Here is a 27,449-nt window from a genome sequence, read left to right as displayed (position 1 = left end):
TGCCTCAGCCTCCTGAGTGCTGGGATTATAGGTGTACACCACTGCACCTGGCTTTTCAAATATTGTGCTGCATGGTTGATTGAATCTGAGGAAGCAGAACCCATGAACACCGAGAGCCAACTGTAATGATATTCCCTCTAGTTTCTCTAATAGAATACTTGCGAGTCATAAAGGAAGCAGTATTTTCTTTCATTATTTGTCATTATGACTTTTTATTTTCCCGAGTGAACATTCTGTAAGTTAGCCACTGACTTTTGCAAGTTTTTTTTAGATTAATCTAGAATGAAGTCTATTTAGATGTGGAAATCATTTGTGAAGGTGCCCGTGCCGTGAATTGAGAGTGAGCTAATGAGTGTGAAGTCAGCTGTGGCACACGTGCAGGCTCCCATGACCGTGCTCAGGACCATTTCTATTACATATCAGAGCTCCAGAAGAGCTCCGGTGTATTGCCTCACCTCTGTGTGTCCATCTACATAGGTGAAGAATGTTAGTACCAATTTATCATGAATGCAGAACAGGAGAGTATGAGCTAGAGGCAGTTTAGATTTGAAGATAGATGGTTGGCCAATGAGGTAGCAGAATTCAGGAACATACTTCTAAAGATCAAGCTTTGTGGAAGAGAAGCCCAGTATTAGGAACGCTGGGAAGGACAGTGGAGAGGAATTCTTGCTGGGAAGAAAGAAACTAACATTCCAGAGCATCTCTGTTCTAGGCTTGTTACATAATTCGTCAGTTACCTCACACCTGAATGTAGGTGATAACATCCTCATTTTAAAGATTAGGAAATTAATAAGGCCAAAGTTATTAACTTGACTGAAGTTGTCCAGTTAGTAGTGGAAGAGTCATGATTTGAATTGAGGTCAATCTCTGAAGCCTGTTTTCTTGTTGTATCCAGGCTGTCTTGACTTCCCCAAGATCAGGTTGACTCAATTGATTAATTAGTTTGTGATGGGTAAACATAGAGGATAACAAATGAGATATTTGCCATAGCCAGCACGTGTTTATATTGAGTTCCTGTAATACATTAAGTACTATGTAATACATACTAAATATTGAGTTGTCTTCTTTAAGAAGTTATTCTCAAATAAAGAAGGTAAGGGAAATATAATCAACCAAAATACATATATAAATGGAGCATGGGCAAGGAGGTTTTCAGTGTCTATGGAGTCAGAAAAAGCTACATGAAATATAAATGCTCTGATTGCAACCTCCTCCCTCACCCGATGCTAGGGATTGCAACATCCTCCACCCTGTGTGGGGATCTAACCCAGAGCCTTTTCCATGCTAGGCAAGTACTCTCTCACTAAGCTATACTCCTAACCCTTGTTTATTGTATCTTTAAAGAGAGAGATTACATGTATATGTGTTGGATAATTTTATAAAAAACTTGATGAGTAAAGCTCCTATTTTGGGATGAGTCAAAAATTATTTATAGACTTAAAAAGTGTGTATAATCTTTGTTTTGTGAATGCATTTAAATTTGTTTTCCATGATTCTTTTTTTTTTTAAGTCAAAGAGTTAAGTGTGTAAAATTAAAAGGGAAGAGTGAATTTAGTAAGAAAGGAAAGCAAGATCCTGCTATCTGTGCATAATAAGAGGTGTTGCAGAGAAGTGCCCAGTGCTGTTTATTCACTTCTCTTTTCCCGCGAAAGTCTTTTCACCAATGACTAGAAAGAGTTCTGGATTTGTTGCTGGTGAAGACAATTTTAGATTTCAGTAGCAGGAGCTCATAGGGGAGCCAGATGGTGGTCATCTGTCTTTACACAGCTTTAAGACCCTAAACTTCTGATGGAGGAGAACCAATTATATCATCTTGTACTTTTATAAGATAAGAAATTTCTTGGGGCTGTGGATGTAGCACATTGGTTGAGTGCTTGCCAAGCATGCATGAAGCACAGGGTGGGGGTGGTGGGAGTTCCACCTTTTTTCACTTTATGACGCAGTTCCACCTCCATGATCTCATTTGATCTTCATGACAATCCTCGGAGATAGTTAGGGTGGGTATTTTATCCTCAGAGGACCACTTTTCCATTTAAAATGTTTAAATAAAATACCAGGAATGCTCTGGTTAAAGAAATTTCACACTTATCAGTGTGTCTGTCCATCTGTGTATGTGAATAAATAATTGCATGGTGTTATTTAAACATAATTTAATGTGTTTTAGAAAAAAATGAAAGTGCACTGTGATGATTGTTTTGGACTATTTAATGAGAAAGTGAGCAGTTGTGGCTTTTTAGCCGGATGACTTGGTGGTCTGGTCCCTGTGCCAGCCCTTGACTTGCTCTCAGAACCGATCCCAGCTGTAGGGGGTACCTGTGACTGAGAAGGTTCCTACTGTTAGATAGGAACACTAACTTGGTGGTGCTGGTGCTGGTGCTGGTGCTGGTTGAGGTCTATTGTGTTGGACTGTTTTTTTTATTCTTCTGCCTCTTTCCCTTGAGTCCTCCTCCCCCACCTTTTCCCATTTTTTTGTCCCTTCCTCTCTTTATGGATTTCATTCTCACATTCCTACTTCTTTTTTTGTTTCTTTTCCTTCTACTTCAGTTCTCCCTCTTTCACTCTTTTCCCTTTTCCTTCAGTGTCCTTTTTTACTGGCCTATTTTTAAAATATCAATTTTAATTTTGAACTGAAGTTCGCTATTGTCAGGTTTTTGAAATAATGTTGCCATCGCAGGTGATAATTTAAAAAGCAGAGGAATCACATTACCTATTTAAAGAAGTGAGGACTATAGTATATGAGTATGTGTTGAACGTCCCTAATCTGATAATCTGAAATACAAAGTGCTCGCTCCTAAATCTAAAATTTTTTCAGCAGCACATTAAAAAATTTTGAGCACTGATAACGGTGCTCAAAAAGTTTTATAATCCCAGTGCACTGCTACATGCCTGTAGTCCCAACAACCCATGCTGAGGAAGGGAGTATTGCTTGAGCCCAGATTTTGGGGGCCCAACTGGGCAACGTAGAAAGACCCTGTCTCAAAAAGGAAAAAAAAAGAAAAGTTTTGGATTAATGAGGCAGGTTAAAAAGTTCAAAAATAGACATATACAAATATGACCTTTTTTTAAAAAATTAAATTCTTGTTGCTGAGGATTGAACCCAGGACCTTGCACATGCTGGACAAGTGCTCTGCCACTGAGCTAAATCCCCAATCCAAGGCCAATTGATTTTTGAGAGGTGAAAAGCCATGTAATGGAAAAAGCTTAGTCCTTTCAGCAAATGATTTTGGAACAGTTGTATATTCATTTATCTGTGTGCATAAAAAAATGAATTATGAATCGAAACCTCATAATTCAGAGGGGGCCAGAGATGTAATTGTAAAACTAATACTTAAAGAAAAACAGAAGAAAATCTTTATGTCCTGAAGTTAGGCAAATTATTCTTAAGACATGACACTGTAAACACGAATCAGAAAAGAAAAAATAAATTGGACTTTATGAAAATGAAAAACATTTCCTGTGAGACACTATTAAGAGGTTGAGAAGACAAACTACAGCCAGGGAGAGAACATTGGCAAACCACACATGTGGCAATGGACTGGCACCAAGAATGTCTAGAGAACGTATAAACTTGGCAGTAACAAAGCAACCACCCAACTGAAAAATGAGCAAAAGACTTGAACAGACACTTGTAAATATACAGATAGCAGATGATCACTCAAAAAGATGTTTAGTGTAGTAAACCTTTGGGAAGTGCAAATTAAATCCGTGATGAGATACCACTCCTTATGTATTAGAATGACTAAAATGAAAGGACTGACAATACTGAGTGCAAATCCCATACATTGCTGGTGGAAAGTCTCAATTGGGTCCCTTTGGGAAGCAGTTGGAGAGGTTCTTATAAAGTTAATAAGTACATAGACTATATGACTCACCACTCCTTACTCCTGGATATTTACCTTAGATCAATGAAAACTTACTGTCTACAGGAATACTTGTAAAGTGAATATTTTATGGCAGCTTTATTAATAATTGCCAACGATTGGAAACAACCTGAATGTCCTTGTGGTTTGAATGGATAATTATTGCACTTCTATAAAATGGAGTACTATGGGTGGGGAAGGTGTGATGCTATAAAGAGAGAGCAGGAAGGAGTAGTGGAACTTGTTTCCTGGTGGTGGTGGTTGTTACACAAATGCATAAATGTGTTAAATTATTATAAGGATACACCAATCAAAAAAAAAAAAAAGGAAAAAGACCAATTTTTGTAGGATAAGCTAAACATTTGAGGTCTTGGTACCTATAGTGAAAGAAACCTGAGTGTAAGTTGTTGGAAGTATGTGTGACACCCCCCCCCCCCCCTTTTTGTTTTGTTTTGTTTTGTTTTGTGATCCTGGGAAAATTCTTTCATCACTGCCCTGTTGGTCTTTTGAAGGGACCTGTTTTAGTTAACTCATCTTCAAATTAGTGGACCACTCACTCCCTCTAGTGGACATCTTTTTTTCTTTGTAGGAAAGTACAAAATGTGTGTGTGTGTGATTTTATTTTTCATTTGCTCTTTTTCATTTCATTAAATCTTGAATTCTTTTTTAAAAAACATGTAACATTAATTATTTAATACATACAAAAGCACCATGGGCATAATTCACTGAAAAACACATGTTGACACCACCAAGTCATCTTGGTTCAGTTGTGTTACAATTGGCTCTAAAGTAATTTTGACATACCTTGGCCATGGTGATCATTTCTTCAGGAAACAGATTTAAATGTCTGAAACTCTAAGACAAAATGGGGCGGGTGGGCAGCTAGAGACACAGTGTTATTTTCATGTCTTAAGAGAACAGGAATGAAAATTTTCTAACCCTGAGTTGGTCAGTTGAATTTGGTGGTGGTTGGGGATAGGAATAGGGGGTGTGGAGTCGAAGTTGGCAGGTTCTGTCTTTGTTCAGAAAGTGGTAAAAATTGACACCAGTTGAACTTTTGCTAGAGATTTCTTCACTTCAGCCTCTGGTTTGTTTTTAGTTTGGGAAATATTCATTTTGAAGAGAGTGAGCACAAATAAATTTGCCTGGGACAATTTTTTTTGTCTATGCTGACCTTTTTTTTTTTAAAAAAAAATTTAATAAAAATTAAGGTATATTTTTGTTTTGTTTTGTTTTTGCAGTGCTGGGGATCAAACCCAGGGCCTCTTGCATGCTAAGCAAGACTCTACCACTGAGATACATCCCCAGCCATTTTTAGGTACATTTTTATTTTAAATGGGCACAAAATAATTGTACACATTCATTGGGTACAGTGTGACATTTCAATACATGTGTTAACGTATAATGATAAGATCAGAGTGATTGGCACATCTGTCACCTCAGATATATATCATTTCTTTCTCTTGGGAACTTAAAATTCTTTCAGTTAACTATTTTGAAACATTGTTATCACCCATCATTATCTTACTGTGCTATGGAACATTAGGACATATTCCTCCTGTTCAACTATACCTGGGCACTCTTTGTCTATCCTTTCTCAGTCCTGTGATTAGCTGGACAAGTTCTTGCCTTCCTGGGCATCTGTTTGCCCAAATATAAAATGACAGTTGAACTAGATCTTTTTCTTTTTCTTTCTTTCTTTTTTCTTTCTTTCAATGCTGGGGATTGAACTCAGAGCCCGATGTGATGAACTCTACACTGAGCTACCCACCCAGCTGATGTAGTAGATCTTTAAGATACTCGTTAGTTCTAAAGCCCATATGTACGTATGTATGTATGTATGTATGTATGTATTTTGAGACAGTCTTTCTAAGTTGCTCAGGAGCTCATTAAATTGCTAAGGTTGGCTTTTGAACTTGAGATTCCCCTACCTCAGCCTTCCAAACTACTGGAATTACAGGTGTGCACCACAGGACCCAGCTTAGTTCTAAACGTTTATGATTGCAAATATTAAATACCTATTGTGTGCTTCCCATTCAAGGCAGTGAAGAAACTACAAAGGAAATGCAACATGATTTGTTCTTTCCCTAACTTTGTAATCTCTACTGAGAGAAGATGTATAGAAGAAAAAAGGCAGTATTTAATTAATTACCTTAAAGGACCCTTAACAAAGAAATTTGACACACTGGCAATCCATGGATTGACACATGTGTTTTGTTTGGCCACCATAGTATTTCCAGTCATTATTTTTTTTCTATCTCATTCTTAGTTTTAAGTTTCATATATTTCATAAGGGTAGTATTTTCATGTGGTTCAAAATTTACAAAGTACAAAAGAGTATACACAATGAAAAGGCTTCTTCCATCTCTTTCCCCTAGCCACTGAGTTCCTTTCCCCAGAGGTACCCAATATTATTATTTTCTAGCATAGTTTTCTAAAAAATTATGACCCTGACTGCCAGGTATGGTGACATACCTGCAGTCCCAGCTGCTTGGGAGGCTGAAGCAGGAAGATCATTGAACCCATGAGATTGACACCAGCTTGGGCAACACAGCAATACCCAAAAATCCAAAAGAATTATGAACCTGAATGACTCGGAATGAGGCATACGCCCCACCGATTTCCTGTTATATTAGTGTGGATGGAGTGTTTGGGGATCTCACGGAGGAGGAAGAGAAAGATTTAGCCTGGCCTGTAGAGTGGGGTTGGATCTGGATAACAACAAGGGATTGGAAGGGAAAGAATATTTGAGGTGACAAGGATGTCAAGGTCAAGGCTCTCAGTCAGAAACACATCAGAAATCTTCACTGGGAGAAGAGGGTGGAGGTGGACCTGCTTAGAACAGAAGTCTCAGGTCAGAAAGGCATAGGGATAAATTTTGTTTAGTCTCTTAAATTTTGGCTATGGAGTAGACTTTAATTTTAAAAGAAGGCAGCTAAGGCTAGTGTTTTGAGCAGGGATATAGTCTGTGTTGTAGAACAATCTAATAATAGTTACACTTGTAAGGCAGAGAGGCACTGATGAGGTTTCAGCGTAACTGGCGAGGGCGGCGTGGGTGGACAAGAATGCCGGTGAACAGGGAAGGACCCACATTTTCTAGCCAAATTGCAGGCTAGACTGTAACTGCTCTGTATGTAGCCTTTAACCTTTGTTTGAAGTCTGACTTTTTAAAAACGATTTTTAATGTGTTGTTCATTAATGTGGAATTGCTCTGTTCATTTAGAATCTTTATTAATGTTTAGCATTTCTTTATGGAGGCCTGGAATGCTTCTCTAGTCTTTGTTGAGCTAACCAACAATCCCCAGTACCTTTCAGTTCTTCAAACATATCTCTAATATTTAGTGGGCGTACTTGCGAAAACTTTGTTCCTGTTTAGTGTCTATGGAGACGCTCTGTACTTACGCCTCCTACAAGGGTCAAAAATGAATGCCCAGGTTGCACCTGTGGGATGCTGAGGAAAAACAATAAATACGGAACATTTAACATTTTTTTTGCTGCTGTGGAATATCAATTCCTTTTCTATTTTGTGGGAATCCCTACTTGTGTGGGCTTTGTGGGGAGGCAGACCCCTTTGTGGAACCCAGATAACTGAACCCTCCCTCTTCCTACCCTTAGCAATGAGGGTGCAGGCACATGGCCTGCCCTTGGCTGTGTGACAGCTGCTGCCTAGGACTTTGATTCTTGAGTGAGTTACAAAGGAGAAGGGACAGTTTAGAATTTCATGTGGCAGAAGTGGTGGTCTGTAGGGCAAAGACAGAAATGCAGAGGCAGAGGCCTCTGGAGACCATGGTGCCAGCGCTGCTTTAGGGCCTGACCTCACTTGTGGTTCCTGCTTCACGGCCTCCTCATCTCCCATTTTCTCAGCCGCTTTTTCTTCTCTCATCCAGGGTTCTCCAGTTCTCCTATTGGTATCAGGCCTACTTGTTGTCTTCAGATTCCTTACTTGTTAAATTAGAATAGTTTTCTATTGCGTACAACTGCAACTAAGAATTCAGATTAATATAACAAGTAATGCCTGTAGAGTGAGCAAAACTGGGGCAACTTTTTGGGTCTAGGAAATAGTGCGGCCATTATTATGTGTATATGGACTGTCTGAAAGCAAAGCAATCAATCAGACTGGCCTGTTGCAATCAGAGAAACAGAGGATCCTTGTAGCTCAGGATCCTTGTAGGCCAGAGGCTTAGGGGCAGAGTCCACCAAGAATGGGTAGGCCATTCTTATACTACCCATTCTTATGGGTAGTTATACCTGGATCCCGTACTGAAAGTTATACATTGAATTGTTAAACTGACTCCAAGGTTACACTATCATCACTGCCATCTTAGGGTGACAAGATGCCAGTGTGTAAGTGGGTGTGCCTACAGGATATTGAAATGTACTGTCTTGAGTCATAAAAGGTGACCCCTGATTATTGAAATACTTTTGTAACATCCTTTTAAGGTGTTTTAGCCATCAGCTCATGCTAATTTAACCCCCTCATTTGTTGTTCTATCTTGGCTCTTCATTTGTGGTGATAGTTCCTGCATTGCATGTTCTCTACCAGGTGTCTTTATCCCTGCCCTTCCAATTTCTTTGGTTTTATCCATCTGGTCCTACAACTTGCCCCTGAAAGTCTCTTTTTCTTTGATCCTTACCCAGGTTTCTTCTTCATGAATTCATGATGCCTTTTTATTATCCAGGAGCTTCAGTAAAATAGAGAATGGAGCTGAAATCTAAAAATATCATAGGAAGTTGGTTCACAGAATGCTCTCATTTAAACAGCAGAGAAAGCTCTTTTGGCTGGAGAAGGTAGATTGAGAAGAGTAGGTCTCAGGTGTTTTTAACTTAGAAACAAAGACATAGAGGTATTAATCAGTTTTTCTCAGCTAATACTTGCTGAGAAGAGTGGGAACTTGCCTTGAGTTACAGGTTATAAGACTAGATTTATAAAAGTTGCTGAACGGTGGGGCATACCATTCTCTCTGAATGTGTGGTGTTGACAAGCTAAGAGACTAGGAATGAGAGAGGCCAAATATTCATGTTTACCTTGGGAAGCACACTCTTAAGCATTTTTATGCAGTTAATGTCCAGTTAGCATTTCACCAGTTGCTAGATTAACAATTAAGTTCTGAGCTATTTTGTTAGAGCTATTTTGTGGTTTTGGGTCTCTTGTTAATTAGATTCTCACATGTGCTACATTTCCCCCCATCCTTTGTTTCCTCCTCTTTCTTTCTCAAGCATTAGGGAGTGCACATTGTAGGCCAGACTTAGTGCTAAACACTTCAGATACATAATCCTATCTACTGTTTAGTCTGGAAGACAAAGGATAAATTAGAATCCCATGCCTGTACTAGGGTGTGTGTCAGACTGACTCAGACCCTGAAAAGAGATTCGGAATCCTGGCAGGTGGAGGACGCAAGGTACAACTGGGATAGTAGACATGCTTTATTTGGAGGTGGCAGCAGCCCTTAGCCCCTTGACTCCTTTCATAGGCCTTTTTTATGTGCAGGACAGACAAAGAAGGCACATTGCCAACAGTTACATAAGTGAGTGCATGCTCATAAGTAAATGTTTATGACTTGGAGTACATATGCTGAATCAGGGTGTTCATGACCTTGGCTAATACCAAAAGCATAGCCTGCCGGAAGCCTTGGTGAGGGAGCCTAACAATCACTATCTGGGCCTTCCCTTTAGGATTCCTCACTGTACAAACTATGTGTTTTGAGTTCTTTCATAATGATCCCTTAGGAGGGCAGAGTCCTGCATCCGTAGGCCACAACAACAATACAAGCTGCAACGACACTGCTTAGGATTTTTAAAAGTCATTTCCAGGTGGTGCCTAGACTAGCCTACCATTCCTGCAAAGGATTACCAGTTGACTTCTGTATGACTGAACGTCAGAAGTAATATGTGCTAAAGTCATACTAATATTCTTCTTTTGGTGATCTGGAATATATATATATATAACTTTCAGTACCAAGTATGGCCTATACCCCTCCCTGATCTGCTATTAACAAATCAAGTCCCGTGTGATTTTGCAACACAACCTTTGTATCTGATACATTTCTTCATTTATAGAAATAGAGCCTGCTTTGTGTGATTTAGTGCCTGGCTATGTGCTCAGCCCAGGTAGCTATCTGCATCTCAGTCACCAGGATGCCCCCCATGGGAAAAACAAAGTCAAAGAATAATACCACCAGGATGTCTGGTACACTCTTTAGTGGGCTTGCACAGTCTCCTAATTAGCAGGCCTCTGGGACAAGGTTTGGTATATGGTTGCCAAAAGGTATGGGCAACCCCAGGTGCAACATTCTGTCCAATTCCATGGGAGGTATGACCACTCAGGAGTACCATGAGGCACTAGAATAGCAGTCATACCTATTCTACTGATATCCAGTTGAATGTTCTGACAGGAGCCTCTAGGGACCCAACCCACAGGTCTGTACATTCCATTTTCTCCAAACCCAAGCACACTGGACCTCATAGTTCTATAGTTTCAGCTGAGAGTCAGGCCGTTCTTTCCCAGACAAAGTACCCCAACCATGGGCAAGAGACATTGAGTTGCACCCAGACTGCCTCACAACGGCTGCCTTAGTTTCATCCCATACTGAAGTAGTAGCAAAAGTCTCTTCCAACCATGTCCGGCTGTCCAGGGACATGGTCTGAATTTGTCAGGGCTTTCCAGCAGCAGAACTCACAGGCACTTCAGTGCATACCCAGCAGGCAGAGGTATATGCTACTGTGGCACAGGTGTGTGTGCAGTCCATGATGGTGTTGGCAAGAACATACCATGGATGAAAGGACAAAGCAGTTATAGGCATTAATACAGGTAAATCATGTCCATCTGGGAGAATGCATCCCAGCTTTGAGTCCTGGGAAAGCCCAGTGGCTGCCTATGGCTGCTTCCCTGGGCTGTGATACTACAATTGTACGACTTGGTCCTGACATCAGCGGGCTCTGTGTGTACCAGCACCAGGGAACTCATAAATGGAAAATAACAAAAGTGCCCTTTAAAATCTGAGTCCCATCTGCAGGACCTGGCCAAGTAACATGTACTAAGGGAACCATTCACTAGGTACCCATGGTGTCACAAGGAGATCACACTCCAAATCTTTCCTCCATGGGGCTAGCAGGGCTACCCAGTGTGGGTGGGGAGCCTTTATTGTCCAGGGCTATGTCCAATCCAGTTTGCCTCTTCGATCAAGTGGAAACAGGCAAAAGAACCTTCCCTTGTTGCCCAAACCCAGGCTTAAGTAGAACTTCCTTTATTGTTACTTGGACCTGTATTGGAGCTGTTGTTTGGTGCAGCAAAGCCTCTACAGGAGTTGGTCCCCCTCGTCGGGCCTCCTCATTCGGAACTCGCACAATTGCCTAGGGGCTGTGCCAACCCTGTCATGGAAGGTGGGTTGACTGCAGTCCTAAGTCTTTGCTTAAGCGGGCCATTATATCTTTCTATCTTGCATGTAGCTCATGGGTGGTATGGTATGTGTAGCTTCCATCAATTCTGTAATTGAGTTGCCCATCACTGCACATCCTGACCTGTGAAATGGGTACCTTGATCACTATTGTGATGAGCTGACCGCTCAAGGCTGTTAACACCATCAGGGCATGAATTGTAGTATGCTGATTAGCTTGACCACTAGGCCAGGCAAACAACAAGCCTGCGGCTGGATCAGCTGCTATCAGGCAAACCTGGCCTGCTCCTACTCTGCTAAAGGGCCAATGTAGTCAACCTGCCGTCATGCTAGAAGGACGTGTTCATGCATTACTTGACCATCCATGGCTCCAAGGCTTTGAGGGTGTGGATTCTCTGGAGCACACATTACACATCCCTTCAGGCATCTACCAGGGCATTCCATGTTAAAGGCAGCCTCCATTGTTTGACTACATTCCAAATATTTTTCACATCTGTATGCTGCAGGCAGTGGTGCAACCAAGCCACCAGGTGGGTGGCAGGTACCCATTCTAACTACCGTACTCTAGCCAAAGCATCTGCTTCATTATTCCCTGAGCTAGTCAGAGGGTCCTGGCCAGGAACATGTCTCATAGTCGCCTGTTCCTGGTGTCCTAACTCCCAGAGCTCTTGCCATAGAACTTGCCCTTGATACACAGCACAGCTGTCAGTATATATCGCTATGGGGAATATTTCACTTACTACCATCATCCAGACAATGTGTAGCTCAGCTCACTGGCTATTTTGCCCTCTACTGGTATCAAACAAGCCAGTGTCTGTCTCTGGCTCCACAGCTCCCACCATCCATATAGGCAGTAGTCTGTGGCTAGTGCCATCAGTGTTCTAAACATTGGACAGCATAGGTGCTTTACCTCCAAGGTATGAACTTGTTACGTAAGTAATTGGCTCTAGCATCTCCTGAAGTCTTTTGTCCCTTCTGGTTCTTGGCACACCTGGTCTCTCTTGGTTCCTCTAAATGCCTCCATGGCAGTGACTGTTTTGTAACCTCTGCTGTAAAGAGGGGTGCTAACCTTCTAGTGGCAGTATCTGATAGGTGGAGCTAACTGCTTAATTAAGACTTCTCTGTACTCACAGGGAACCCATCTACCATATCCCAGCTCTTCACAGGTGTCCATGTTAATAGGACCATGGCAACTGAGTGCTACATGCTGCTTGGTGGTCATAGGTCTCTCTGTCTGCTGGGGTTGAGGCATCTCTCACCTATGTAGAATCCTGCTGACCATGTCAGTTGTCAGGCTGAGACTCAGATCCCGGAAACAGATTCTGGATCCTGGCAGGTGGAAGAAGATGTGAGGCACAGTTGGGATAGTAGACATGCTTTATTTGGAGGTCCTCCAGACAAAGAAGTCACATTGCCAACAGGTTCCATAAGTGAACACATGCTCACAAGCAAATATTTATGACTTGGAGTACATACACTGGATCAGGGTATTCATGACCTAGGCTACATCCTAAAAACAGCTTTCCAGAAACTTCAGCAAGGGAGTCTAACTATAGCCATCATGATCCTGCCCTACATGTGACTTCAGTGCTGCAGCAGGGTGAGAGATGAGCTCTGCTTGAATTAGTTGGATAGTAGTTTGATGCCTGAGTTGTGAGTCTTGATCACCTGTTTGCCAGGTGAGGAAGGGAGCAAGTAGAACCACGGATCACTGTGTTCAAGGTAGAGGGAATCTAATAGGTTGGGTGTCATTACACAGGGAGGGTTGGGAAGAATTTACTTTTTACTTTTTATCTCTTTCCAATACTCACTCACAACTGAGAAGGAAGTTGGAATTTTAATCTGGGAGTTTCTTTCCCTCTCTTACTTGTGTAGGAAGTAAACAGTAATAACCCCACTGCTGTTCTTCAGTTTAGGTAGTTCACTTCTTCCTATAGCATATGAGCTGTAGTTCAGTATGTGAGCTCAGTAATGGAAGAACTGTAACAAACAGCGTTTGGAATGAGGCAGGCCTGGGTCCTACTTCCAGCTTTTAGCTATCTATTACTACCCAAGTGATCTTTTTTTTTTGGGGGGTGCTGGGGATCGAACCTAGGGCCATGTGCTTACAAGGCAAGCACTCTACTGACTGAGCTCTCTCCCCAGCCCCTACCCAAGTGATCTTAAGCAAATTTCTTACACTCTCTGAACCTCTGTGACCTCATCTACAAATAAGAATGCTGAACCTTCTGCCTTTAGGTAATACTGAGATGTAGGTATTTACCAATTCTTCTGCAACTTGTAATGTTCAAATTGAGCAAGCCAGTTTTTGGCGATATAGTAAGAATAAGCTAGACATGCTCCTTGCCTAGTGGAGCTTGTACAGCATGCAAATGAATTTTGTCATATGTCTTTCCACTAGACCAGGGTCAGTGAAAAGAGTCCAGATGGTATCCATGGGACATATATCCTCTCTTGGAACTACCTGCCTCTGCAGTTACACCATGAGAGCAGTCACAGGCAATATATAATGAATGGGCATGGCTGTATTCTAGTCAACTTTATTTAATAAAGCAGGTGATGGGATTTGGCCTGCAGGCTATAGTTGCTGTACTTTAAGTTCTTGAGGGCAAAGACTGTTATTAATTCTTTTTTTTTTTTTTTTTTTTTTTTTGTGGTACTGGGGATCGAACTCAAGGCTTTGTGCTTGCAAGGCAAGCACTCTACCAGCTGAGCTATCTCCCCAGCCCCTGTTATTAATTCTTATATCTCTGTTACCTAGTGGGTGTCTGGTACATAGGAGGCACTTATATTACTTGTATTGATCTGAAGTCATTATACATGGATGAGTAAAAAATTAATAGACAATTCTTATATTTTTAGTCTTATGAGTAGAAAAGGAGCTGCCAAGATGGGATTAGATATGCAAGAGGTTTAATGCCAGCTGTATGAGAACACTTGGAAGGATACACAAAGAGGAAGCAGTTGGATGGAGTGAATTTTCAGACTGTGATTCAAGTCTGACCTCAGTGAAAGCACAGGGGGAAAGAACTGGGTAGGAGGAACCCAGGACCATAGTGTGCAGTTCTGAGAAAGTGTTGACCAGGCTGATCTGGAGTCCCCAAGCAAAGGTTCCTGCTGGACGAGTCCTGTTTCTTATGGTTGGAATGGCCTACCTCCATTACTTGACTATTCTCCTTGAAGGACTGGAAGCAACCTGGGGGAAGTGGAAAAGTTACAACAGTTGGGAGCTTTTGACCTCTTAAGGGAGAGATGAGTCTTCACCTCCATGGCCAGCACAGTCCATTTTTTGTGCTGTACAGATCCACTTCTCCATTTATGTTTGTGGGTCTGGTTTCCTGGCTGCAGTTGGTGTCCATCCCCTCCCTTCTCTCTCCATTTTGAACTCCCGAAGGTTCAACCACAACCTTAATGGGCTTTGGTACTTTTCCTGGCATAATGACCCAAAATACCTTCCTTAGGGTCTGGACCCTTGGTAACCACGAGCCTCTCAGATTATGTTTTTGCACTGGCCCACTTGCAGTTACAGTGGGACAAAGAAGTGCCCCGAGATGCCTTGTAGACAGGCTGGATACCACAGGTATTCCTCCTTGCCCCCATTATGTAAACTCAGCCCTCTGTTCTGCTGATCAGGAGCAATTAATCCTGCCATGATAGTTATTCCTCTTCTTACTTGCTGCTTCCCGGCCACAAGGATTCCAGAGTATCCTTGCCACATCCCCTGGTAAGAGTATACACCTGTGAGGGACAGAACCACTAACAGCAGAGCCCAGAACTGTGGAGATGGGATACTCTAGGTCCCCTAGGGAGTCATTGGGAGGAATGGTAAATAGGCCCACTCTTTCTTTCACCCTTTGGTTCCCAGGACATTATATTCCTCCTAGAACATAGCATCGCAGACAGTCCTCTGACTTAATTCATGTACCATTCCATTGTTCTCAATTTCTTGCTTGTCTTCCATGCAACACGGTTTTGTAGGGCTGTGATGTTTCTTGAATTAAGTAGTGGGAGTTCTTCAGCTTTGCTCTTTTTTCAAAATTATTTTGGTTATTCTTGTACTTTTGCCTTTTCATATACATATATTTGAATTAACGTATTTATTTGTACAAAAATTCCCACTTGGAATTTTGAATGAAATTCTGTGGGGTCATTTTTTGGGAAAATTTAATATTTTAAATTAATATCTTTCATCTTTTTTAGCATTAACATCTGACATTTTTGTTGGGGAGATTTATTTTTATAATTCGAGTCTTCCAAATCATGAACATATCTTTTTATTTATTTAGATGCTTAATCTCTCAGCAGTATTTTGTAGTTTTAAATATGTAGATTCTGAACATGTTTGTTAGATTTATGTGTAAGTAGTTTGTTTTTTGATGCTAAGTAAATGATTATAGTTTGCCCTATAAATTGCGTACATTTCTTAAGTTCTAGATGTTTTATATATTTTTCTTCTGTTGCAAATGGAATTTATTTTCTAAATCGTTATTTTAAATATAAAGTAAGAGTGTTTCCAGATCAGTTCACATTTCCTTGTCTTCAAAATACTCATTTGATCCCTTACTATCATGGAATTGTTACTCAGGGAAGATTTCTGAGGTTGGCAATTATTTTTCCAACTTCACCTCCCATTTTCCTTTCTTCAGGCACTTTGTGTTTCTAACACACCTTCAAGCAGCTTTGTGAAATGTAACCTTTTCCAGTATTTAGGTGATATGATCCTATGTATCTATCATACTGTGCTTGAAAAGTATGTTGAGTGGGTTTACAGAGCACAGTGTAACCCATCAAACTGCTGTAAGTTTGCCTAACCCCTGGGTTTCTAGGAAACTGCAGCCATAGAGAGGCCAACCCCCATAATAAATAATATCTGACTTTTTTTTTTTTGGTACAAAACTTTAGGTTATAGAGGCAAAGAGACAGGTTGACAAAAGCTATTGGTGCTGCAAATTTGTGCTGATATCAAAGGAATAGTTTTAGCATATGTTGTGGAAGGACTTTTAAGTCATTATGATATCTGTCATTTATCAGTTAAGTTCATTAAGGTTTATAAACTGTTTTGTTGCTTGGATGCCCTAGAATATTTTGATTGATTAAGTAATAAATTCTATTTTTTTCAAGTAAATTCAGCAAAGTATAGTAGTTCTTGTTTGGATTATATTTTAGTTGCTTTTCTGTCTTTCCTTCTTTAATGAATTAATTATTATATTAATTATTATAGATCGAATCCAGAAGCACTTTACCACTGAGCTGTATCTCTAGCCCTTTTTATTTTATTTTGAGACAGGGTCTCACTAAGTTGCTGAGGCTGGGCTTGAACTGGCAATCCTCCCACCTCAGCTCCTGAGTCACTGGGATTACAGGCGTGTACTATGTACCCAGCTTTTAGTTGCTTTTCTTCACATATTTGGAAAAGGAGGTGGTGCTAGGAGACCAGAGTTGTTTGTTGGATGATTAACTGTGGCTTATTACTTTTATGGTCTTAATATTCCTAGGTGTACAGATGTGGAGTTACAGATGATTTCTAAAGGGCTTTATGATTCTGAAATCTATGATCATATATTTATAATTTTTAAGGCCAAAATAAAGGTAGCCCAGTAGAGGGAGCTCTCTTCTTTTTCATATTATCAATTTTATTGAGAAATACCTTTCATAAACAGTGTATACTCTGTCTGAACAATTTATATAATAAAGATAAGACAGATGCCTGTTTACCCACAGTTTGCATCATCTTTTGAGAGATCTCCAGTATCCTGACTTCAGTGTTCATTATTCCATTGTTTCTCTGTTTATCGCTCATGCTTGCATCCTTAAACAAAGTGTTGTTTTTGTTTTGAAGTATTTCCTCTGTTTTGAACTTTTATACAAAATATATCAGAGCATGCATTTTCTGATTTGTCCTTTTGTTTCAGGGTTTTTGAGATTTATCCATATTGATGTGGACAGTTATAATTCATTGAATTTGCATGCTTAAGCTGTATTCCATTGTATCAACATGCCAGTCTATTTATCTGTCCTCCTGTTGAAGGAGATTTAAGTTGCTTCAGTTTTGCTGTTATAAACAATACTGCAGTGAACATTTATGGATATGTTTGCTTTTGCACATTCAAGTATTGCTTTAGTATACCTAGGAGTGGTAACTCTTCAGAGGATATGTGCATGTTAAACTTTACTAGGTAAAGGCAAACCATTTTCCACAGTGGATATACTAAATTTTATTCTAGTGGTAGAAATATCTGATATGACTGACTTAAATATTTACCAGCCTGGTGCACATGAAATGCTGTTTCATTGTGATATTATTTTGAATTTCCTTCATTACTGGAGTATCATTTTGTGTTTACTCATAGTTTCTGACTCCAGATCTGGAAATGCTTGATTCCGGTTTTTGCCTTTTTTTTTCATATGGATTGCAAAGATCTCTCATTTCTCTTTCTTTCTCTCCTTCTCTCTCTCTCTCTCTCTCTCTCTCTCTGCTTTCGTGGTGCTGGGGATTGAACCAGGATCTTGTGTATGCTAGGCAAGCACTCTACCACCACCAGCCCTCATTTCTTTCTTTATGGCATTTTGGTGAACAAAGAAGTTATTAATTTGTTTTAATAACAAAGAAGTTATTAACTGAATGGATCATTGTTTTTCTTTATTCTGCATGGTTTTAGTATCTTACTTAAAAAGTCTCTTCTTTATCCAAGATCAGAGAGATATTTTCTTAAGTTGTGTGCTAAGTTTAATGGTTTTGTCCATGATTTTTTTTGAGGAAAGTAGTAAGGATTTTTATTGTCAAAACAAGTGGTCATAGCAGAAGACACAAATAAATCATGATTTTTTTAATGTGGTATGAATCAGGATTGTTCTTGTTTTTATTGCTGAAAGACAGTGTACTCCAACCTTACTGACTTAAAGTAGCCATTTTATTTTGCACATGTTTTCTGAGTCAAGAAGTTAGAAAGAGCTCAACAAGCAGCTTATCTCTTACACACAATGCTGGAGTTGGGGTAGAAAGTTTACTCGTAAGATGGTTTTTCAAACAGATATGGTGCCTTTGTCTTCTGGCCTCTCTCTCTTTCTGCCTGAAGTTCCATTTTGTAGGGTCTCTCCCTGTGTTACGCTTCTTGCAGCATGACAGTCTTAGGGTAGTCTCTATGCTCACATGGTGGCTGGCTTCCAAGAGGTGTGTCTCAAGCACGAGCATCCTAAGAGCAAATATTTCCAACAGCTGAGAAAAGAAAACTGCCACGAAGTTAAGGTTTATGCCTGGAATTGGCACAGCATCACTTCTGCTATATTCTGTTTGTCAAAGCAGTCACATGCCCCTCTCACATGGGTGGTGGGGGTGGTATAGAGAAATAATCCCTTTCTGTTGATTGGGGAGTGTCAAAGGTCTATACGGGATGGCAAGAGCAAATTGATGGGGGATATGGTTGTGGCCATCCTTGGAAGATACAATCTGTTGTTGCCTCTGGCCACAGCATTCCTTTCATTTCCAAACTACATTCATCCCCTCCAACAAGACTCCTAAGTTTCATCCCATGACATCACATGTAGTGATCACTGGTCCATAGCACTTCTGAAATGCAATTGGATACATGTATGCTATTCCTTGATTAGAGCAAAATTTGTTCCCTGAGAGTGATTCTGTAGTGTTCCTGGCTCTATCTCCTGGACTTTGGAATGACTTTCTCAGATACTTTCTGCTTATAGAAGCTTAAGTGTCTTGGCTGCTCATTTCATTTTGAAATGTCCAAGTGGCTGTGATTTTCAATTTCTGGTTGAATGTTGGAAGTGGTTAGTGATTCTGCTGGGCCTAAGAATGATGAAATGTTGAGTTTCTGCCCAGGGGATGTAGTTCCATGGTAGAGTGCTGAGCAGGCACATTCTGGGTTCAATTCCCAGCATAGTACACGCACATGCAAAAATATTTTTATAAAGAATTTTAAATTTTATTGTGACTCTTATTGTGGTTTGCTCTACTCGGTAAAGTCACACACATCGCTTCTGCTTTGAGCTATTAGGAAGTCTTAAGATTGATACCCTTAAGTTCTTAGAAACCTGTGATATGAAATATATTTGATCTTTCTCTTTACTTCCTGTCATAGATGTCCTAGAACCCCTGGAATTTCCTGAGTGATAGAAGTATATTGTTATTCATAATGAGCATCCAGAGTTAAGTCAGTGAGGTTACTTAGGGTCACGTTCCTAGGTAGCTTCAGGATGGGGCCAGTCTTAAGAAACACCAAGAAATGTAGAGGATTAGAGTTGGAACTTTCAGCCCCACCCATCAACCCCTTTAAAGCGAGGTAAAGGGGTTGGAGATCAAGCTGTATGAAAATTCTTGAAGAGCAGGATTGAGCTTCTGAGTTGCTAAAGCTTTAGTGGCACCAGGAGATGCAGGGAGAGTGGTGCACCCAGAGAGGCTCTGGAAGCTTCGCACCCCTCAGACCTAACCCTGACCATCCGAGCTCTTTATAATAAACTGGTAAACATACATAACACATTCCCCTGAGTTCTCTGAGCTGTCAGCAAACTATTGAACCCGGGGTGGGGGTGGTAGTGGTGGTAGTAGAGGCCCCAATTTATAGCTGGTTGATTGGAGGTACAGGTGGCAGCCTGGGGCTTTCAACTGACACCTGAAGTGGGAGGCAGTCTTATGTCATTGAGTCTTTAATCTGTGGGATCTGACACTGTCTCCAAGTAGATAGTTTCAGAATTGGATTGAATTATAGGACACTCTGTTGGTGTCCACTGGAGAATCTGACATACCTCTGGTCACAAAAGTATTCTGTGTTAAATGTGAGAAAAGTAAGAAAATAAACTAGACTTGAGTAGAGAAAAACCTTTTTTTTCCTTTTATGAAACACTGTTAGTTTAAGTGAGATAGCCTGTGAGGTGCTGCTCTCAATCTTCCTGAGGTCCTAACAACTTAAACCCACATGCTTGTGACTACCCTGAGGCCATGCTTTACTAAGAACACCTTGGATTTGATCTTTGCATAAAGCCATTTTACTTTGAGAACCTTTACTGATAGGGACTAGGATTGAGAAATGGTTTTGTTTTTGAATCATCCAATCATGGCTCCTTAGTCTTTCTTCTATATCTACTAAGAAAAAAAAATGAACAATTCCTTCATTAGTTTATTTCTATCCATATTTTGTCACCACAGCTAAAATAGACCAGTCTGTGCTTAAAATAGACCAGTCTGTGCTTTCATCATTCATCCTGGAAGATTCCTTAGCCAGGTCTACCTTTTCTGTTTTCCATGTTCCTGCAGGTGACAGTTGTACTGAGATTTGTGCCACTGTGCCAATGTGGATCTTTCCTCCAACTTCCAGTGACAACATCCTTACTATTCTTCCAGCCTCTACTAAGAGATCCTCTTGAGTCCCTATAGGCCTTCATTCCTGCCTCCTCCCAGCTTTCTGTTCTAGTTATCTTTTGTCATGCAGTAAAACTATGCCAAACACAGTGGCTCAAAACAATCCTTACAGTTTTTACATAGTTAGGCGGTTCAGGAATTGTGGGAGGCTGCGTGGGCATCAGCTGGGGCTGCCAAGGCTGAAACTTTGGAGCTCCTTGACTCAACTTCTTTTTATGTAATGTCTCATCTTCTCCCTGTCACTTAGGTGTCTCACAACATGGTAGTCTCAGAGTAGTTGTACCTTTTACGTGACTACTGGTTTCTAGGAGGAAGCTTTGCAAGAATTCGTGATATGAGTGGGAGCATTCAAGAGGTAGCAAGTGTTCTGGCCACCGAACAGCTAGTACTTTTGCCATATTCTACTTATTAAAGCAATTAGAGGGGCTCACCCAGACACAAAAGGGTAGAGAAATACACTCTGACTCTTGATACTGCGGTGATAAGATCACAGTGCAGAAGAGCATGTGGATGGGCTGTATGGGTTTAAGCATCTTGTAAACATGTTTGGAAATGTGGCAGTCTGCCTTAGAGATGTAATTTCATTTTCTCAATGGATAGCCAGGGGGCTCAGTACCATTTATTGAAAAGACCATGCTTTCCTATTGATCTGAAATGTCTACTCTGTCATAAATCATGATTCTAAATATGAGTGTGTGTTTATTTTGGATTCTTTTGGTTTAGGCCCATGGTTTTCAACTTGGGGCCCTTCTGCAGGGATATTCAGCATTGTTAGATAAATTTCCTGTTCTCGCAGCAGGTATCTCAGAGAGTACTACTAGCCTCCCGAGGCCAGGGATGCTGCTAAACATTCCACAATACACAGGGCAGCCCCACAGTAAAGAACTATGTGGCCTAAAATGTTAGTGATGCTGCGATTGAGAAACCGTGGCTATGTCACCAGTTCTGCCTTACCGTGTTGTCTTCGTTAGCCTTGGAATCTGGCAGGGCAAGTCACCTCGCATTGCTTTTCTTCTTTGACAATGTATCAGTGATTTTTGGTCCTTTGCAATTTCCATATAAATTTTAGAATCTGTTAATCACGTTTCATGAAAAATTCTTTGTATTTCAATAGAATTTCATTGTAAACTGTAGATCTTCATGGGGGAAACTGACATTTTGTGATATTAAATCTTATTCACCAAGGCATATATCTGTTAATTTATTTCTTTAATGTCTTCTAATAAAATTCTATAATTTTCTTACTAAAGGACTTGCAAATCTTTTGTGCAAGATGGTTTGCTCTCTTGGCCAGTTGTGAGACTTTTAATAAGTTGCTTTCCTGTCTCGGATCTTAGTTTCCCTATGTGAGAAATGTAATATTTGAACTAGGCAATCTCTAATGGCTTGTTAGCAAAGACTATATGATTAAAATGTTAGCATTAAATTAATAACTTTCAATGCACAAAATAAAAGTAGTACACTGGAGGGAGCTCTTCTGCATTTTTGTCTCAGGCAAGATTGCCAGACTGCTGTGAAAGTATCATGCCTGCTTTTTGTAGCTACAGATGTTACTCATGACAAAGAGCCCATCTTTTCAGGGTGGGTGGGAAAGTGACTCCTTGAATCTCTTCAGTCATAGTTCTGCACATAAGAAATTCTGCTTTGGTCTTTGGAAGACATTACTTGTTTCTGGGTATGGAGATGAAAGAAACATTTTTTGAACCTAGAAAAAAATTAGTAACTCATCCAATTTAATTCTTTTACTTGACAAAAGAATAAATTGTGATTTAGAAACTTTTCCTTTTTTTAGTACATGACAGTAGAATGTATTTTGGCATACATTTATGGGGTACAACTTCCCTATCTTCTGGTTGTACAAAATGGAGAATTACATTGGTCATGTATTCATATGAATATAAGAAAGTTATGTCTGATTCATTCTACTGTCTTTCCTGTTCCCATTCCCTCTCTCTTCCCTTCATTCCCCTTTGTCTAATCCAAAGTACTTCTGTTCCCACACCCCCATTTGTGAGTTAGCATCTGCATATCAGAAAGAACATTTGGCCTTTGATTTTTTTGTGATTGGCTTATTTCACTTAGCATGATATTCTCCAGTTCCATTTGCTCACTGGCAAATGCCATAATTTAGTTTCTCCTTATGGCCGAGTAATATTTCCTTGTGTATATATACCACATTTTCTTTATGCGTTCATCTGTTGAAGGGTACCTAGGCTGGTTCTATAGTTCAGCTATTGTGAATTGAGCTGCTATAAACATTGATATGGCAGCATCACTGTTGCATGCTGATTTTAAGTCCTTTGGGTATATACTGAGGAGTAGGATAACTGGGTCAAATGGTGGTTCCATTCCAAATTTTCTGAGGAATCTCCATATTGCTTTCCAGAGTGTTGCACTAATTTGCAATCCCATTGGCCTTGAGACTTGCTACATCCTTGACAACATTTATTGTTACTTGTCTTCTTGATAGTTGCCATTGTGACTGGAGTGAGATGAAACCTCAGTGTAGTTTTAGTTTGCATTTCTCTAACCTCTAGAGATATTGAACATTTTTTCATATATTTGTTGACTGATCATATTTCTTCTGTGAAGTGCCTGTTCATTTCCTTTACCCATTTATTGATTGGGTTATTTGAAACACTTCCTTTTCAAAGGCTATATAGATAGTTCATGAGAAAGCCAAACCTGGAACACATGTCAAAATTTTTTTACACTGTATTTGAAGGAATGGAGTGGGAGAGTAAGCTGTGGGTCTTGGTGGTAGTTTAGGGATTGTGTTTAACTTTTAATGGAATGTGTGTGTACTTTGTATATTTGAGTGCTATAGTTTCACTAGAAATAGAACTTTTGTCATGATTGTTGGCTTCTAAGAAATAAGATTTGAGTTCTGTAAGTCAACCTTTACTTATAAAGTGGCATACCTTTGACTGGCTTTAGAGTTTCATGTAATCTGGACTTTGGGAAAACTTCTTCGGTAACTTGATTATCAAAAATTTAAGCTATCTTTCAGTTTATTCATCTTTCACTTGATTTTTTAAAAATATTTTTAGTTGTAGATAGACACAATACCTAAATAATTATTTATCTTTATGTGGTGCTGAGGATTGAACCCAGTGCCTCATATGTACAAGGCATGTGCTCCACCACTGAGCTACAACCCCAGCCCCCTTCACTTGATTTAATGATTTTCAGAACTCAATTTTTTTCTTACTGTAAGAATAGTTATTGGATTTTTTTTAAGAAAAAATGAAACTCAACTTTTCTCCATTAGTCATCCCTTTTCAAGTCTTTTGAGACTGTTTTTTGAAATGTTTCTCCATAGTGCTCTTATTATTTATGATTCTCTTGATTTACCTTGATATAAACATTCCTTGAAAATTCTAGACATTTTAAAATTCTTTGTTTCCACATTGTTCTTCTTCTCCTTCTTCCCAGGGGAACTCAGAGCCTTGTGCATGCTAGGCAAGTACTGTTCCACTGAGCTACACCCCCAATCCTGCAATACATTCGCAATGTGTTCTTTTCTAACAAGTTTACAAAAAAAGATCCTCTGAGGAAAAAAAAAAATGCTTAGTTTTAGTTCTTTATCAGGTGCCCGCAGACCAGTTTACAGAGTTGGAATTTATATGGACTTCTGTGTGCTAGTTTGGGAAGTGATGCTACTGATATGCAGGGTGGCTGGGAACAGGGAAGCTGTGAAGAAAGGCAGAAGAAAGATTAATTTTTATTAGAAGCAAGCTGGGCATGGTGGTGTACACCTGTAATCCCAATGGCTTGGGAGGCTAAGGCAGGAGGATAGTGAGTTCAAAGTCAGCCTCAGCAAAAGCGAGGCACTAAGCAACTTAGTGAGACCCTGTCTCTAAATAAAAATACAAAATAGGGCTGGGGATATGACTCAGTGGTTGAGTGCCCCTGAGTTCAATCCCTGGTATCCAAAAAAAAAAAAAAAAAAAAATGAATTTCAAGCTGAGAACCACGCCTCCCACTAAGAGAATTTTGAATCATGAAAATCAAATGTCAAGGGTACAAGTTTTATTTATTTTTTAAAGTATCATATATTTGATAGTTATTTTTCTCCATAAACTTTATTTGAGGGCCATAGGAATATTTTTTAAGAAATCATGTTATTATTTGGTACAGTTAACCATGTAATAATTTGATGAAGTATAAGCTTATTTATTGTCTGAAGTGTGGAATTCTTATGTAAAATGTGGGAATTTATTATGAAAATAATCTGGTTTTCTGACTTACAGTAATAATAGAGCATTTCTTCTTGATTTTTTTAGATTTCCTCCTTCTTCACCCCTGAAACCATATCCAAAGAAGCCCCTATACCAAAAGAATGTGATTAAGTTTCCAGAATGGAATGATCCCCCACCAGGCACCTCACAGGAGAACATCCCAGTGAGGCCAGTTGTGCTGGTAAGTGCTGTGACTAAAAGACAAAGCTGGAAGAAGCACGTGATAATGCCCCGGCTTGGTTCAGTTCCTTCTGTTAGTGCCTTATGAACAATGGCCTTGAAGTACTGCAAGACAGCACCATACCTGTCAACAGCTGAGAGACAGTTAACAAAGAAAGATTGGAACTTACATTTTTTAACTCTTGCCCCCTGACAGTTTGACAGAGTATGTGGTAGCTATTTTCTTATGTTGAGGCAGAGCAAATTTCTGTTAAAACCCCCTTTGCAGTCCTTTTTTTCTTGTCTGTTTCATGACTTACTCTCTTCCATTTTTTTTCTTCTCCTGAAGTTTGTTATTATTACTAGTTGAGAGTGAGGGGGTTGTGCATGATACATTGTGTAATGACCCCTGACACAATATATGAATAAAGGCAGGTTCATCTAGTTGAGGAAAACCTCAGCTCACTGTGGATTAGATTCATTCTTCTTTTGCATGCTTTCTCCTTAAAATATCCCAGTAGATGACTACCAAGATTGAGATAATGCTAAAAAATAGAATACAGAGAAAAACTTTGATCAGGTCATGTTAAAGAGTTTTGCTAACAGTATTAAGTTAATCTAGTCTTATGAGACTAGACATTCAAAATAGTTTTGTCTGTAAAGATATGATGAAACTATTTTTAGGCAGGATAATTAAAAGAAACAGCACAATTTTTTTCCCTGAAGAGATTATATTATGTCTCATTTTGGAGAAAATAGTTAAGAAGCTTAGATTTTTATCAAAATGATTAAAGGAAAAGTGACAAAGTGACCAAAATGGGGACTCTGTAGGGACTTTGTAGATGTGTCAAGAATGGTGATGAATTTGATATGAATTTGGTGATTATTAAGGTTTGGATGTGAAGCGTCCCCCAAAAGCTCACTTGTGAGACAATGCAAGAAGGTTCAGGGAAGAAATGATTGGGTTGTAAGAGTCTTAACCCAAGCAGTGAATTAATCCTCTGGTAGGGATTAACTGAGTGGTAACCAAAGTGGAAGGGTGTGGTTGGAGGAGGTGGGAATAGGGCATGGCTTTGGGGTATATATTTGTATCTGGCGAGTGGAGTCTCTCTGTTTCTTGATCTCTGTGATGTGAGCTGCTTCCCTCCACCACCCTCTCCTGCCATGATGTCCTGCCTCACCTTGAGCCCTGAGGAATGGAGCCAGCCTTCTATGGACTAAGACCTCTGAAACTGTGAGCCCCCAAATAAACCATCCTCTACAATTGTGCTGGTCAGGTCCTTTAGTCACAGCAGTGGAAAAGCCGACTAAAACAGTGATAAAGATGGACTGTAGTAAATGTAAGTGTCTCCCAGGTAGATGGGGATGATGACCCTGGAACTTAGAGAAGAGGTTGTATTTGGAAGTCCTGAACTTATTTATGCAAAAGATTTATCAAGTGTCCCTGTGTGTCAGGCATCTTGCTAGGCTCTGCAGAGACAGTAATGTGTGACAGTTTTTATTTTAAAAGGACCCGCAGTCTAGATACAAAGTTCACGGAAGAGTGAGTGCTATTAGAGGACTATTCATTTCCAATCAGGAGTACCTAGTCAAGGTGCAGTCGATAGCTCCTGTCCTACAGAAAATTAAAATAGAAACTTTTAAGAGATCAGGTATATTTTGTAGAACATTGGTATTTAAACACCTAAGATAACTGTAGAGTTGTTATTCAACAGTCATTTTTTTCCACTTTTAAACCCATCCAGTATTGTTTATGCAGAGAGAGAATCTCATATCAATGTGCTTTTATGTCACTGGTATAATGATTCCCTTTTCTGGTTCTGTGAAGTTACAATGTTTCCTGGTGATCCCACTAGGAAGACCAAGTGTTCAGTAGCACATCCCAATCCATTGTTCAGGGCTTTGCAACAGTGACAGCAAGGTATATTTTCAGTTTTAAATTTCTGGGGAGATCTGAAGTGATAGGCCAGAGTCCCAGATTTACCAGCACCCTCCCTGCTTAAATCTATTTCTCCCTGGCCATCTGTATCCTTATTTCTTTTTGTTTCCTTGTGACTTTTGTCCTGCGTTTGCTTGAACCCCCACGCCCCAACCCCTTAAGTGCAGGGAAAGGGCTGCACTCCCTGATTGTTATACAACCCAATCATCCCACCAAAACTTGGGGAATTGCAGAAAGGATGTGTCCTCAGTGGGGCCTCGATGAAGTTTAGAATGATTTTGTCAACAAACAGTTCATCTTTCTTGAAAAACTTAAGCTTGCCATTCTTTTCTGCTATTTAACTTTTTCTGTCTCTGCCTTCGGTTTGTTTGTTCTTTTGTTTTTGTTTTGTCTATCTTACAATAACCGTTATATAAAACCAAACCAAACCCAAACAATCAAAATAAAGAAATTATGGTATTTGTTGTGTTTGCTGAAGGGTGA

General features: G+C 39.9%; 1 protein-coding gene across 1 annotated transcript in view; it reads left to right on the top strand.

Annotated features, from left to right (window-relative positions):
- Depdc1b (DEP domain containing 1B) overlaps window positions 1-27,449 on the top strand; it is a 114,441-nt gene that overhangs the window by 12,273 nt on the left and 74,719 nt on the right. Inside the window, exon 3 of the mRNA XM_047556189.1 lies at window positions 24,914-25,049. Coding sequence (XP_047412145.1) covers window positions 24,914-25,049 — 136 coding nt within the window. The remainder of the gene's footprint in view (window positions 1-24,913; window positions 25,050-27,449) is intronic.

The sequence above is a fragment of the Sciurus carolinensis genome, chromosome 6 (assembly GCF_902686445.1).
Source record: "Sciurus carolinensis chromosome 6, mSciCar1.2, whole genome shotgun sequence".
NCBI classification, from domain to species: domain Eukaryota; kingdom Metazoa; phylum Chordata; class Mammalia; order Rodentia; family Sciuridae; genus Sciurus; species Sciurus carolinensis.
The sequence above is the reverse complement of the archived record's forward strand: the minus strand, read 5'-3'. Positions and strand labels throughout refer to the sequence as shown.